This window comes from Stegastes partitus, unplaced genomic scaffold (genome assembly GCF_000690725.1).
Source record: "Stegastes partitus isolate 25-593 unplaced genomic scaffold, Stegastes_partitus-1.0.2 Scaffold477, whole genome shotgun sequence".
In the NCBI taxonomy this organism is placed as follows: domain Eukaryota; kingdom Metazoa; phylum Chordata; class Actinopteri; family Pomacentridae; genus Stegastes; species Stegastes partitus.
Window position 1 is genome coordinate 138,961 of NW_007578208.1, and position 14,490 is coordinate 153,450.

Genomic DNA, 14,490 nt, shown 5'->3' on the forward strand with positions numbered 1-14,490 from the left:
AAAAAAACGTGCTCCATTCCGATAACACTGTAAATGAACTCCCTGAATGTGTTCAAGGAAAAACAAACAAATGAAAAAAGTACATCACAGCACTATTAAAATCTGTCAACCTTTTTCAGCTTTAACAAGCTGCACAAGTAAAGGCTGCTTATAGAAGCAGGGCTTTACAAAGTGGACACGCAAGGAAAAATAAAACAGCCAGTGGGTAGTTTATTACCGGGATCTGCGTATGGTGAGGCTGCACTGCTTTTTTTTTTCTGACAGGAGGATAGTGATAGTACAATATTTGTACCAACAAAAGATCGAAAACTAATATGAGCATCCATGGGAGCCCACGGTACATTCCTTTTGCTTCAATTTTCAAAGAGACGGAGAGAGAGAGAGAAAAAAAGAAGAGATTCATATGCTGAAATAAGTACAAACAACAGAAGAAAAACACACCGAGTAGTCTGGGAATAGAAGTGAACTGAGTTTTCATCGGAACCCCAGGGATGTATGTAATGAGTTGGAGAGAGGCATGTTTGCCAAGACTGGTTTACACAAAGAAATGACCCTGTGATACACACTGTGGGGCCCTCTTATCACACACATACACACACATACACACACACACACACACACACACACACACACACACGTACATTCAATAGAAATAAAAATAAAAATACTGACGAAGAGAGAAGGAAAGATCTGCTGGTGCATTCAACAAGTGGTTGTCGTCATACAGCTCGCTTCGATGAGGTATTCCTGCCGCGATGCTGTTCAAACACGTGTGTTAAATCGATGTAGTCGTCATGTATTATCCTAAAACAGGTAGTGGGATATTAAAGTCTTCTTCAATGGCACATTTAAGGTGTTCACACTAAATATTTATCAGGAAAATGAATCCCATCACTGTTTTAAACAATTGGTGCAACCACACTTTGAGAAGTCACTTCCGTCTCTCTTTAATAATCGGTGTGGAAGCTTCCAATCCGGTCTGTTGTATAAGAGGAAGCCTTTACAGACGGTCCCACTTTCACACTAGATTGTAACCGGAATAACTAGAATCAAAGCTTTCACATGAGGCTTGTTAGCTTCATGGAACGGATTCTAACTCCTCTTAATGTGCCAAATCGTGTCTCATCTCAACTTGTATTCTACATAAAATAGATGACAAAGAATGAAAAGAATGCAGCTCACTGACAGAAATATCAACTGATCTAAAAGGCTGACGATAAGACTGCATTCAAATGCTTGGGCTAATTGTTGTACATTTCAGAATAGACATTGTTAGCTCCTAAGTCTGATAAAAGACAACACATGAGATTTAGTCGCTTCTCGATCTGAGATTTTGACCTGATAGTAACAATAGAGGAAACTGCTGCGGTATTACAATTAAATTAATTAATCTATGTCCCAAATTTTATGGTGATCCTTTTGCTGAAAAGGTCACGAGATCAACAAATTATCTGCATGTATCGCCAACATCCAATCAGTTGAGTGTTTGCTGAGATGTCAATGTGGACCAAAGCCACTTTACGAGTCACCCAATCAATTATTAAGCTAAGCTAAGCTAATTTAAGTAGTAAAATGACAATTGTATGGTGTTTTGTTGCAGATATCATCAACATTTCAGCTGTCTCACAAGCAAGTCATTCCTTTAAAAACAGCTGTGAGTTTAACACCTGGCACGTGGAGCTGAAATGTGTGCCACTGTTTTACTACCACAAGAAGAACGCTGAATTAACCATCGGACCCCAAAACCAGCCCACAGGTTTGAAAGGCATGTTTACACTGCATCAGAAACTGAGCCCACAGTGAGCAAAAATGTGAGAGAAGCAAAAAAAGGCCAAAAACTGCTTGGATTTAAGGTGCTAATTCAACATTTGTAATGTATAACAGGTGCTCCTGGGTAAAGAAGTGTATAAGTTACATGTGAGCTCATTAGTTGTGCTCTTTATTTCACAACACAATGCCAGAAACACGTCAAATGCATTTCAACTGCTTCATATTTTCTCTTTAGGAGAAAATATTTGTCATTATCATGGCGGTAATGGCTGTTAGAGCACTAATGTGGAGCTGCTGTTGATATCGTTTATATCAGGCCGTCGTCACATTAGAAAAAATCTCAAATTACGACCAAGTCTGCGAGTGGATTTCACTCCCCGTGCTTGACAAATTAGTGTCAGGGGTGAGATGTGGAAACATTTCATCCAATAAAGACAAACCGATATATCACATCCCTTGTGAAAAGCCTCTTGAGAAAATTGTCAAGACTAACTGGAACACACATTTCTCTGTCCTTACCACAGCCTTGCAGCACGATAATATTTCAACATCTAACTTTTACCGCTGCAGCAAGTCAAAACTTAAACATACGTAAAGACGAGCGCAACGAGGAGCTGTGGAGAGCGAGCAGACGTAATGAGGAGGAAGTGATATAGTAGGTTAATTGTATGGGAAGCTAAAAAAAGGATATATTAAAAAAACACATTCTGTAGCATCAGAGAGCTGCATGCGTAGTAGCTCTGATGAATCTGCTCATTAGTATGACTCTCATGGTAGATCGCTCCATTAATAATCTATGGTGGTGATGGCGACCATGACGGAGAGGGAGAGCCGCTGGGCTGCTGCCTCACAGTGGAGCCCTGTCACTCGCCTCGAGAGCGACGAACACCCTGCGAGGCTTCATGCATGCATCCCTGATAGAGATAATCAAATAATGCGAAGAAAAATGTTTCGGGAGTCAAGTACGGAAGAAGTTATTATGAGGCCTACGTGTGGGAATATTGATGGTGTTGGGCCAAGTGTCCCGGTTCACCTTGTTGCCGACACACAGATAGATTCTGATCCACGTTGTGAAGGACACTTTGTGTTTGTGCGCACATCAAGCCGAGTGTTGGCACCTTATTAACCGCGGCCCCTGACGGCTATTTGTGACTCCAGGAGCTGTAGCCAATTACTGAAAACACTAAACAATATATACACACAGTAGCACAACACAATGGTAAATAATACATCACCATATCTAGCCTTTATGAATTATACATCTCTCCATGTAGACAACTGTTCACAGCGGGCATGTATTTATTCATGTGCATATAGTCGATCTCCATCCTTTTTCCCGCAAAGTAATTTGTGTGATTAATTCCATACCATGAAAATATTTGTGTTACACAGCATGGAAAGTTTGTGAGCATGACTTAATACAAGCGCTGTTGATCGCTGTTGGTATGAAAAAAAAAAAAAAAAAGCACTTTATTTGTGGTATGATCATAGCTGTGTTCCAAATTTAATTGATGGTTTAATATTTTCTCCTGGAAGCTCACTGGAGTACTGCCTGCTTCTGATTTAGCCCAAAACGGCAACAGGAATATTTGTCTAAGATATTAAATTGGAGACTGCAGCAATTGCTCAACCGTTTTCCATCTGATTCTCCTGGATTTTTAACCCCTTACTTGCGAAAGTTTCATCAGCTGTTTAAAAAACGCAGCATGTTTGGAGGCAAAAAAAAAAAGAAGATATATTTTGTAGGAGTGTGTTGCAATACAGTGTCTGTTAAATTAATATATTCCAACACGTAATGTGTAGAAGAATGAAAAAAAATGTTTATACTGCTTAATAAGGCGTTACTAGGGTTGCTAAACGATGCCAGAGATGTAGATTCTGATCTATGGTCAGTAGTGAATTAGTGTATTTTTATCCACGCCCTAGAGAAATGCACTCCTACATCCTCTGAGTTCCCCGCACACCATGCATCCTCCATGAAAGTCAAGCAAGAGCTTAAATTATTCACTTTAGCTCTTCAGTCTGCTGCTGAATCCACCGTTGCACTTAGACGCTATTTACCGAATGTACACTCATTGTCTCTGGCTCGCGGCCCTTTACAGACCAACAGAAACAGAATTTTTGTCCGTCTAAAAATAATGCAGTAGCTCATGCTATAGCTGAGACAAAGGGGGGAGTTTGGTAGTTATGTATGTGCACGTCATCCAAAGCGAATACAAGTATTTATAGAGCAGCAACCTCTGATGTTGAGAAATGAAGCAAATGTGCAGTTCCTTAAACGGCCACTTGAGTCTGACTTCTAATGTCAGTCAGTCCCCAATGACCACTATGTTAAATGTCAAACTTAACAACAGAACTAAACATGTTTACAGCCTGGTACCAGAAACGGTTGTGGCGTCTATAACCAGTTTCCCCGTTTGTGAAAGCTGTAGTGGGTTGAGCTTTTTATACAACTCACCTGTTTAAATTGTATTAAGGCTTAAAGTTATGAATTTGTGCGGCAGCTGTTTACTGTTATAGGTAAATCCATGACCTGTGGGTGGTGTCACAGAGGGTTTATCCAGCTTAAAATACAATAAATACACGTACTAATCTTTCAAACAACCAGCCTGCCACACACCACACACTTCAAACCTTCCCCACACATATCAGCCAAGCATCCATGCAGCCCCAAGTAGTGAAGTAACCTTTTTTTGTCCTTACCTTGGCAATCTGGACACACCAGTTGAGCAACAGCTGTGATCCTATGTTGTCCTTGTGCTCGTGGACATAGTCTAGCAGGCAACCGTGAGGCATCAGTTGTGTGACCAGCTGGATGGTGGGACTCAGGCAGACGCCCAGCAGACGGACCAGGTGGGGATGCTCCATGCTAGCCATGATCAGAGCCTCCTGAATGAGACAAATGCACACTCAGGCATGTGAAGGTAAAGGGTGGCTGTTTAACTTTGCAAATAGTACCAACAAAAAGTAAAGTAAAGGAAAAACAGTGAAAGAAAAGTAGACAACTGCTGAATCAACAAATACTTTTTCATAGAATGAACACATTTAGAACGTACTGTAAATGCACATCTAAATGAGTTGATCCCCATCAGAATAGCATATTGATTTGTATTTTTTTAAGTGTAATATTTAAAAACATGAACTTAAAATCACCCCTCTCTGTATATAAAACACACACAACACAATGGCAGTGCGAGTTTGCTCCATGTCAGTCTGTGCCAGATGGATCAAACAAAATCTTGCTCTCAATCTGTGCCAAACTGCATGATATCAATTGCACGTCATGCCATGACACGCTGTGCTGCATGAAGCCTGTCACACTGCGAAATGGATACGTGATGAATTGTAATAAGAGAACCTGGTGGCCGACCGTCGACAGCGGCTGGAAGTTGTTGACATAAACTGGAAGTTTTTTGAATTGGCCAAAAGATGACGGATTTTTTATTTCATTTTTGCCTTCTACAAAGCAGGAGCTTAACTTTTTTCTTTTTTTTTTTTTTTTTTTGCCAACCTTTATGTAAATGACTTAATAACAACAAAATTCTTCCCAGTATTTTAAAACATAATTTAAAATTATAATCAGAAAATCTTTTTGAAAAAAGGTTGCACATCCATCCATCCATCATCTATACACCGCTTAGTCCTCAGTAGGGTCGTGGGGGGCTGCAGTCTATCCCAGCTGACTCAGGGTGAAGGCAGGTTCACCTGGACAGGTCACCAGTCTATCAATATACTCATTTCAGTTTGTAATGTTTCAGTGACTATGTAAGACTATGTAGCTAATTACTTAATTTCTAGTGCTCTGTAACACCTTAGTTCTGGAACAAAACCCTGAGAGTAGCAGAAGTACGTGAGGAGGAGAGTTTACTGCTGACTTTCAGGAAAATAGTGCCATCATATCATAATCAAACATGTCTGCAAGTAATAACATGATATTTATCCAGCTGCCATGTAAATTCCCTTCATGTTAAGTAATGTTATGATGCAAAGTTAACTCTTAGAAGCATCTCTTTATTCTTACCGGAGCGGGAAAAAGTTATCATTGTACTCATTTCAGTTTAACAAATGCTTCTTATGCCGTAAACGGCTTCCCTAAACAGCCAAAGTAATTGCGGGTCTCCAGGACACTGACTGTCATCTGGGGAACAGAATCAATTCATTTATCTCAGTAATGATGAATCAAACAACATCTTATTCTTTATGCATGCACCCAATCCTGGTGAGTTAACAAGAGGATGATCAGTTTTACTGTTTTATCCACACACACAAAAAAACAAAACAAAAACTTCATTTCAAATAATATGTTTACCTGCCTGTGGATGAATTTGTGTTCCGTTTTCAGCTATTGACTCACAACAACAACTAGCTGTGTGATCATACTGTTTTCATTTGTGTACTGGGAGACTAAATCTTTAGTGTATTGGAGTGAAAAGAAGACTATTTGCTCAAAAAAAAAAAGGCCTGTGTGGGTTTTTGTCACTCTTCCTTTTAAGTCGACAAAGTGTGTCGTGTTCCATAGAAATGTTCTTTACACAGGAAATACATTTGGTTAATAGCTCCAGCTTTGTACTGCAAGGACAGAACACACATTCTAACTGTAGCAGGTAAACAGGGACGGTCTGAGCTTCACACTACAGCTGTGATAAAAGAACGACTTGAATTTATTATCCACAACCTTACGGTTAATGGCGGCTGCATTAGCTTTATGTGATCCATCGCATGCACGCCTGTCACAGGTAATTCACATAAAAATAAAACAAACTGAGGATTGAAGCACAATTTTCTTTTATTAACGCCGGAATTGGCATTTTAGCTGCTCCCAGTATCACTCCAGTTGCAGCTACAACAGATGGTCCAGCATGCATTTGCTATCTGGTGGTGTCCTTCCTTCATTCTCCTCAAGGTGCAATCAAAAAGTCCTGGGACTGTTTGTGGAGCACGAAGCGCATCACGGTCACGAAGGTGCAAAATGTGTGAGCACTAACTGATATGAGTCAGGGGACTGTGACGGCCTCTGTATTTCTAACACTTATAACATTTTAGTTTGTTTTTCTAGGAAGGTCAAAACTAAGATGGCCGTCTCTGTTGGCTCCGCCCACTGAAGGTGTGGCCAAAGCCTTTAAGAGGGCTGCAGCTCAGGTGCTCACTCTCCTCTCTTTCATTTACATTTTGAGCTGGATTGATTAATTTGACCGGACTGGTTAGTTAAATAAAAATACTTGTTTGAACGTGAACAGCGTGTGGTCTCTTCCATTTTGTGTCAAACCCTGAGCCAGGATTGTGACAAGACCTCAAGACACTGGTGGGTGTACATTTATGATTTCTCCACACACTGCAAACTGGGGCAGAAAAAACTCCAAAAAGCCTCAAGATAATCCAACCTTCATGTTGAAGGTCATCGATGTTAACAAAAGGTGTGTCTGCAGCTGCAACAGTAAGAAGAAAAAGCAGTTTTTATGGCGGAAGAACCTAAAGTTTGTAGGACCAGACGAGGAGCATCAGGTTAAGAGCATGCCAGCAGCATATTTAATGTTTTCTTCAACATTCATGTAGTTGTGCACTGGGAACATGTCCGTCAGTGTTGGATTATCAAGGCAGGGTTCTACTGTTATATTCTAACATGTCAAATGAAGAGCAACCTAAACTGTAGGTGCTACAGTGCACTGTTTGCCTGATCACAGCTAAGTTTTGGTCATTACAACACTTTTCTTGCTCCCCGTGACCTCTTCCTCTTCCCTCAAAATAAAACTCAAGTTGAAGGATCGCCGTTTTGACACAGTTTAGAAGATCCGGCGCTCACTGCAGATGATACTTGACGTGTTTACATAACGGAGGCTTCAAGGGAGCGTTACAAGTGTCGTAGAGGCGCTGGGGGAGCTGCACTGCTGCACCAGGAGACCGCTTTGATGAGGATGAAATTTAATTTGATGTTTGTAAGCGCAGTCTCCGAACTTTTTGATCACACCTCGTGCATTGTTGAACAAAAAAACGCCCTCTCCTACGAAGTGTTGCAAATTAATGTCCTTCTGGTGTCCATGATGGCATCCATTGATTGTCACCATCTTGTTTGCACACAGATCCTTTTCAATGCAATTAGGCAAATATAAAAAAAAAAACACATACAAGGATATGCACATTCCCAACTGGAGCCTATTTATCACTGCTCATTTAAAAATCCTCAAAGTTTTCTTCTTTGTCACACAAACTATTTTCTTTCACCTCCATCAGTTTGGTGTCTGTGTATGTTTCCCATTAAACTTCATTGTTCAAAAATAGCCTCCACAAACTGTTAAACAGACCAACATAACGTGCATCATCCCAGGTTGTAACCTGGTTCGTTGACCAACACTCAAGTTGGACCTAATTTATGATACAAACTCACAATTTCCATTTCAGATGGTCCAAAACTGTGCAGTCTAAAGTGGCTTTAAGAATTATTCAATAATGAATTTGTTAATAACTTTCGGCTGTTTTTTCTATTTGTATACTCTGAACAAAAACCCCCATATGTGTGCAGATAATTGCCCCATTCGTAATGTGCTAGAACGTGCCCAAGCACTCTCCTCGTGATTTTTTTTTGGAGGTCAAATGCCGGAACAAACATTCAAAGGCTCGCACACTTCCAGAGAGTTCATCATGTTTACAAGTGTAGACTGAACTGCAAAAAGATCAGAGGAACCCTTATTCTGTTTAAGACTGAAGTTCCTCTTGAAGTGAGCAGCAAGGTTCCACGCATTCAGAAACAGAAGAATTTTATGAAAAAAAAAAAACCTCCACTTCAAAGGGACTCGCCACTTCAACACTTTCGGCATTCTTTGTAGTAACCTAAAAACGTAGCACCCAGAGCAAGAGGAGACGCTACGAAACATGTGTCTCTGTCCTACAAGACAGTAAGAATGGTGTCAAGTTCAATGTTTGGAATTTCTGAATTAGCTAAAATATGCACATATGAAGGAGCTGCAGCCACAATATCAAAACTAGCGGACTGATATTGTGTAGTAGGTCTCCCCTTTGTGCTGCCAGAACAACTCTGATTGAACTCCACAAGACCTCAGAGGGTGTCCTGTGGTATCAGGCACCAAAACATCAGCAGCACATCCTTGAAATCCTGGAAGTTACAAGGTGAGGCCTCCATGGATGAGACTTGTTTTTCCAGCACATCCCACAGACGCTCGATTCAAATGAGATATTGGGAAGCCGACACGTTGAACTCTGTCTCATCAAATCAGGTTTATTGTCATTTTGCTGTACATACACAGTAGTACAGGCAAGATGAGAGAACGCTTCTTCAGGATCATTTAATTAGTAAGTCTTGCAGGATGAACGTCTGGGATAAGACACTCAACGTTTGCTGTTGCTGTCTCCATCACATTGAACATGGTGAACCTCTTCAGGTCCTGGTAGATCTTCAGGGACACAAAGACACACACAATGGTGTGATGATGGTTTCTGTTAAAGCAGACACACAGCAGTCCCTCCACTCTCTGCGGGTTTCTCTCAGCAAACGTAGCTCGTCCAGCTTGTTGTGGAGGGAGCGGACATTGGAGAGCAGGAGGACGGTCCTGCTGGTCTGGAGGGGTTAGCCTTTAGCCTAGCATAGATCCTGGCTCTCTACCCCCTCTTTTGTTTACGTTTGTACCGCTTCCTTCTCTCTCGGGTAACTGCCGGCGTCGTCTCTGATCGGACTCCATGTTGGTGTAGTTTGTCCACATCACAACCGATCACTGCAACTCCAGCGCCGTTCACTGTCCTGATGTTCAGCAAAGTCTCTCGGCTGTAAGTTTTGCAGAATGAATGTCCGGGATATGTGCGCACCGCCATCACCATGGCAACCTCATGTTCCTCAAACTATCTCTGATCAAGTGTTGCAGTGTGGTTGGGTGTCATATCCTGCTGAAAGAGATCACTGCCATCAGGGGATATCGTTGCCATGGAAGGCTGTACATAGTCTAAAATGATGTTTATGTCGGTAGCATCTACATGATGGACCCAATGCGTCCCAGCAGGACATTGCTGAGAGCATCAAGCTTCTCATCTTATCCCCAGCTAAACGACACATGCAACTGGCCGTCCACAAGATGCAAAAAAAAATAAAATGTGATTCATTGCAACAGACCAGCTTCTTCCACCTCGCCACTGTCCAGTTCCAACGCTCATTGTTGGTGTGTTGACAGGTGTCAGCATGGCCACTCTGACCAGTCTGCAGCTATGGAGCCCCAGACACAGTAACCTCACCTTTCTATCCCAGACAGCATTAAGCATTTTCAGTAGCAGCACCACTTTTTGCAACCACTGCACACGACGAACACAAGAGATGTGGAGATGCTCTGACCCAGCTCAGATGTTTATGCTTGCCCATTTATTTTTGCTTCCAAAATATCAACTTCAAGATCTGTATATCACACCCATTGACAGACAGGTGCCATTATAAAGCAGAGGTATTCACTCCACCTGTCAGTGCTTTCATTGCTGATCCGTGTATTGTCTCCGTCACTGCACACGACTGTAGCATCATAAACTCCCGCATTGTATTATTCAAATGGTACTGAAACACCGCCAAAGACAGAAATAGGCCTTCATCTATTCTGCACAAATACCTGGCACACGTGGATACACACACACAAAACATTGTGGCTACAAGGGTTATGGGTTAATGTGACAATTCATCATGAGATAGATAGCTGTGCAGCAAACACACAAGATAGGTGGAGGTGGTTGTGTGTGTGTGTGTGTGTGTGTGTGTGTGTGTGTGTGCACTGGGGAAGAGACAGATATACAGTGAATAAAGCCCCACGGAACAGTGACAAAGAGATGCAACTGCTACATAGTCTAGAATTTATGTGGCTCATCTATCACAACGCTTGCATAATCAGATCCCCGCTCATGTGCTGAAGGTGCCCAATGATGGCAGCAGATACAGTAAGGATGAGGGTAAATCAGGCCCACGACTGAGAGAGGACGGGTGTTTCTGTCGGGCTGCTCTTTGGCTTTTTGGACGAGATCAATCAAACAAATCTGGATTGTTCTGATGTGGTAGCTTGAACTGTGTTAACTTCTGAAGGCAAAGACAGGTTTGAATCCAGAGTGAGGCAATCATGTTATATTAATTAACTCTGTGTGCTTTGGTTCATTAATAAAGACTTTAAAAATGTAAATAAAATAGTAAATAAACACTAGTGTGGAATTAGGGCAATTGATTTATAAGTCATTAGGTGTGGGGTGGAACATGCATCTCTTTAGGCAAGATATCAGTTACCCGAAGCACCAATAGTCCTTTGCTTCCGTTATTTTTTTCATTTTTTGCAAATTAATTTTAGAAAATCTATATCACTACTGTTGAGTTCTCATTTTGTTGTTACAATTTAAGAAAATAAAACAAAGAGCGAAAGAAACAAGATTCGTTTTACTGTTGTTGCTTCTGCAATTCTCTATAAAGTTAGTCCAATTATGTTTTTATTTTTATTGGGTAATTACATTCATTTGAACTTCTTTGCTTCAGATCCACCTGCATTAAAGCTCATAAAGACCACAACGTAAAGCTGTTTTCTAATCGGAATATGTGACAGACCAACAGTGTCTTTCTTTTCCTTCTACTCACAGCAACTGTTGATACAAGAATGTATTCTGTTTCCCCTGAAGCTCAGTCTAACGATGTTTTGACAAGTGCTTCATGTTTTTTATATATATATATATATAGTTTACAAATACACTGTATTGCTAAAATAAATTCTTGAAGGGCTGCCTGTTTGATACCGATACAGAGCAACAGTTGAGTAAAACATCATTCACAGGGGAAGCAGCATTACTAAACAAAATTATTATTATAATTTTTTGGCATTTTTGCCTTCATTCGATTGGAAAATAGTGAGAGGAATGGTGGAAGGACCTGCAGAATAGGGCCATGAGCGGGATTATGACCTCCGCGTTGGGGATTATAACCCCTATAGATGGGACGCCAGTGCAACCAGGTGAGCTATAGCAGCACCCTAAACAAAATGTTTAAGGACAGACAACAAGTTATACAGTCATGACTTGATAATCTGACACTAAATGTAAAACCTTCTTTTATGTCGGATTGTCAAGACGGAGGTCGAGACACAAGGAGGGCTTGATGCTGGAAGGCTTGTTTTTAATATTTATTGTTTATAGTTGTTATAATAACTAGTGTATTGTTAGAACACTACGCATCGCTGGATTTCAGCCTAATTGACCGGTGCGCTTGTGCATGTTCTGGCCACTTCCAGGGGCAGCGCTCCGACGGGGTGGAAGTGGACGGAACACACAGGCAGTACTTGGCTGCTGATGCCAGTTTAGTTAGCGCTCACACTTCTGTTTCCACCATCGGTGGTGGTGGGGGAGTGGCAGATACGCTCCACCGTTACCATCCGTGTTTACTTCCATAAACACTGAGCACGCTCGCTGCGTGTGACGTCGTCATGTCCTCTTCTGTGCATGCGGGACACTTTTGAGTCGTATGAAGTTCACACAGCAGATCACATACAAGTCACATTTAATTGGAAATGTGAACGAACTTGCAAGAAAATCGGATTTCACAAAGAAATCTGAATTGAGCATCAAGTCCTGCAGTGTGAACGTAGCCAATCTATGGGATTGTTCAGTCAGATAACAAGGAGTCAGAATCCAAGGCTGTCGGTATGTTAAGGCTATTTTTTATGGGTTCCGTTTGTTTTTCCTAAAAACCTGTCGGATAGCAAGGTTTAGGATTGTTAAGGGTCGGATTATTGAGTCATGACTGTACATATATAGATTTGTCTGAAAACAAGCCTTAAACAGGAGCTTGACTTGCAAACTAAATACAATCACAGTGTCTTCCAGGAGCTGCTATCATTATTGTACATAAACAAACATGCACACTCCTACATTAATGCATATTAGCACATGCGCGGCAGCATCGCAGGGCTTTAACACCCCGTTCCGTTGCCAAGCGCTTGCGGCGGGGAGGCAGTGTTGACGCTTTATTTCTGGCCATTTGATTGCAGTTTAAAAGGAGAAGCTTTCACTGAGTGCTCCACAGGTAAGGAGTGGGCAAACTCTGCACAGAAGCAAACACACACACACACACACACACACATGCACTGAAAGCCAATCAATCCTCAGTGACATTCTTCAAACAGTCAGTGGCAAGTGAGTGTGGCCTGCAGCTAGAAGGTCACCAGTCAGAATTCCCAGTCTGACTGTGAAATAATGGATGGGTAAAGTAAATGAATGGCACTCTGCTTTCTGTTTGTAACTACCACTGATGTTCCCCGAAGCAGAGGCTGAGCCCCCAGCTGCTCAGCAGTCAATAGAAGCAGCCCATCTAACAAAACTCCCATCCCTATAGGACCGGACTGCATTCTCGTTTACGTTTTGAAAGGAGCATTTTCTCCCTTAAAGGTGACGCTTCGGCACTAAAACCACTTGGTTAGGAAAACATCACAGTTTGGGGTAAAATACAACCCTTCCACAACACTTTTTTAAAGTTTCTACATTTCCTCGGGTTGCCGTGGTGACACATCCGATGTAATATAGGACTGATTGGCTGAATAGGTGCAGCAGCGCAACGGAATATACGGCAGGGATAAGTTGATTACATCACAAACAGATGTAATCAGGAGAAAATACGTTTTCTTCAAATGCAGAAAACTGTTTAACTGCGTAGGAATGCTTGTTTTTGTGAGCCGGGCTTATAGGAGAAGACACATAAAGGTGATAAAAGGTAAAACGTGTAATCAAACGCTAACGATTTTAACAGGAAAGATACTGAATTTGACTCCGATGCTTTTATTATTGGATTATGTTTTTGTTTTCCTGCTCGCCCAGTCACATTCTGTTAGAGCCGCGTAGTCAGTAATATCCATTTTTAGTCCATAACAATAGAAATTGCCGTCACTAGACCATTCTTATAATTTAATACCATTACTGCTTCTGTTATTGAAACAAAAAAAAAAAAGCACTTCAGCCTGGATTTACTCTGCTCTTCCGGTGCTTAGGTAAACTATGAGTCACAAATATGTGGATGTTAGTGGTTCTTCAGCTCAGTGAAACTCCATCTCTGTAGCATTACACATACAGAAGTGCTCATAAAGGGGTTCCCAAACTTTTCAGGTAAAAGGCCCGTCCAAACACTGGTACAACGATGACACAAAGGAACGCAGCTGCCTGACAACCACAATGTGTTTAACAGCAATTTATTCTTGCGGTGAAATACGTTGATCAAAATAAACTGTAGTCCTGCTTTGTCGCTGTTCCTACTTATTGTTTAAACGTTAACTTCACATAATAAGGTACACTCTGCTTGATTCATGCTCAGTTTAATTTTGGAAACCGACAGAAATCATCCTCCACATTTTGTCGAAATCTAGAAAGAAAAATTTGGTGCTGCCACAGATTCACGTGCATGATCGTCTGCAGGTATACAAACAAGCATTGCTAATTTTTTTACATATCTTCCTTTAAACGAGCTACAGGTCCCAGCATAACCTCTGTCCACGTCTCATATACGTTGCCCTTTCGTTGCTGCATCTGGTTTTCCGATTGTCAGACAAGATCCCAAAGCACACAGAACATAAAATTAAACACACACGGGATATTCATCAAAGACGTCCTGACAAAAATAGAAATGCTAACACTTCAAAACTCTTCCTTTTAGACTGTCAAACTAAGTGCAAAACACGAGCGCAAGTGGGTCGCTTTCGATGTGTGTGTGTGTGTGTGTGT

At 41.4% G+C, this 14,490-nt stretch overlaps 1 protein-coding gene across 1 annotated transcript in view; it reads right to left on the reverse strand.

The window, feature by feature from the left end:
* Positions 1-14,490, reverse strand: part of LOC103360983 (receptor tyrosine-protein kinase erbB-4-like) — a 357,047-nt gene that overhangs the window by 52,657 nt on the left and 289,900 nt on the right. The window contains exon 19 of the mRNA XM_008286939.1: positions 4,474-4,659. Within this exon, the coding sequence (XP_008285161.1) occupies positions 4,474-4,659 (186 nt within the window). The remainder of the gene's footprint in view (positions 1-4,473; positions 4,660-14,490) is intronic.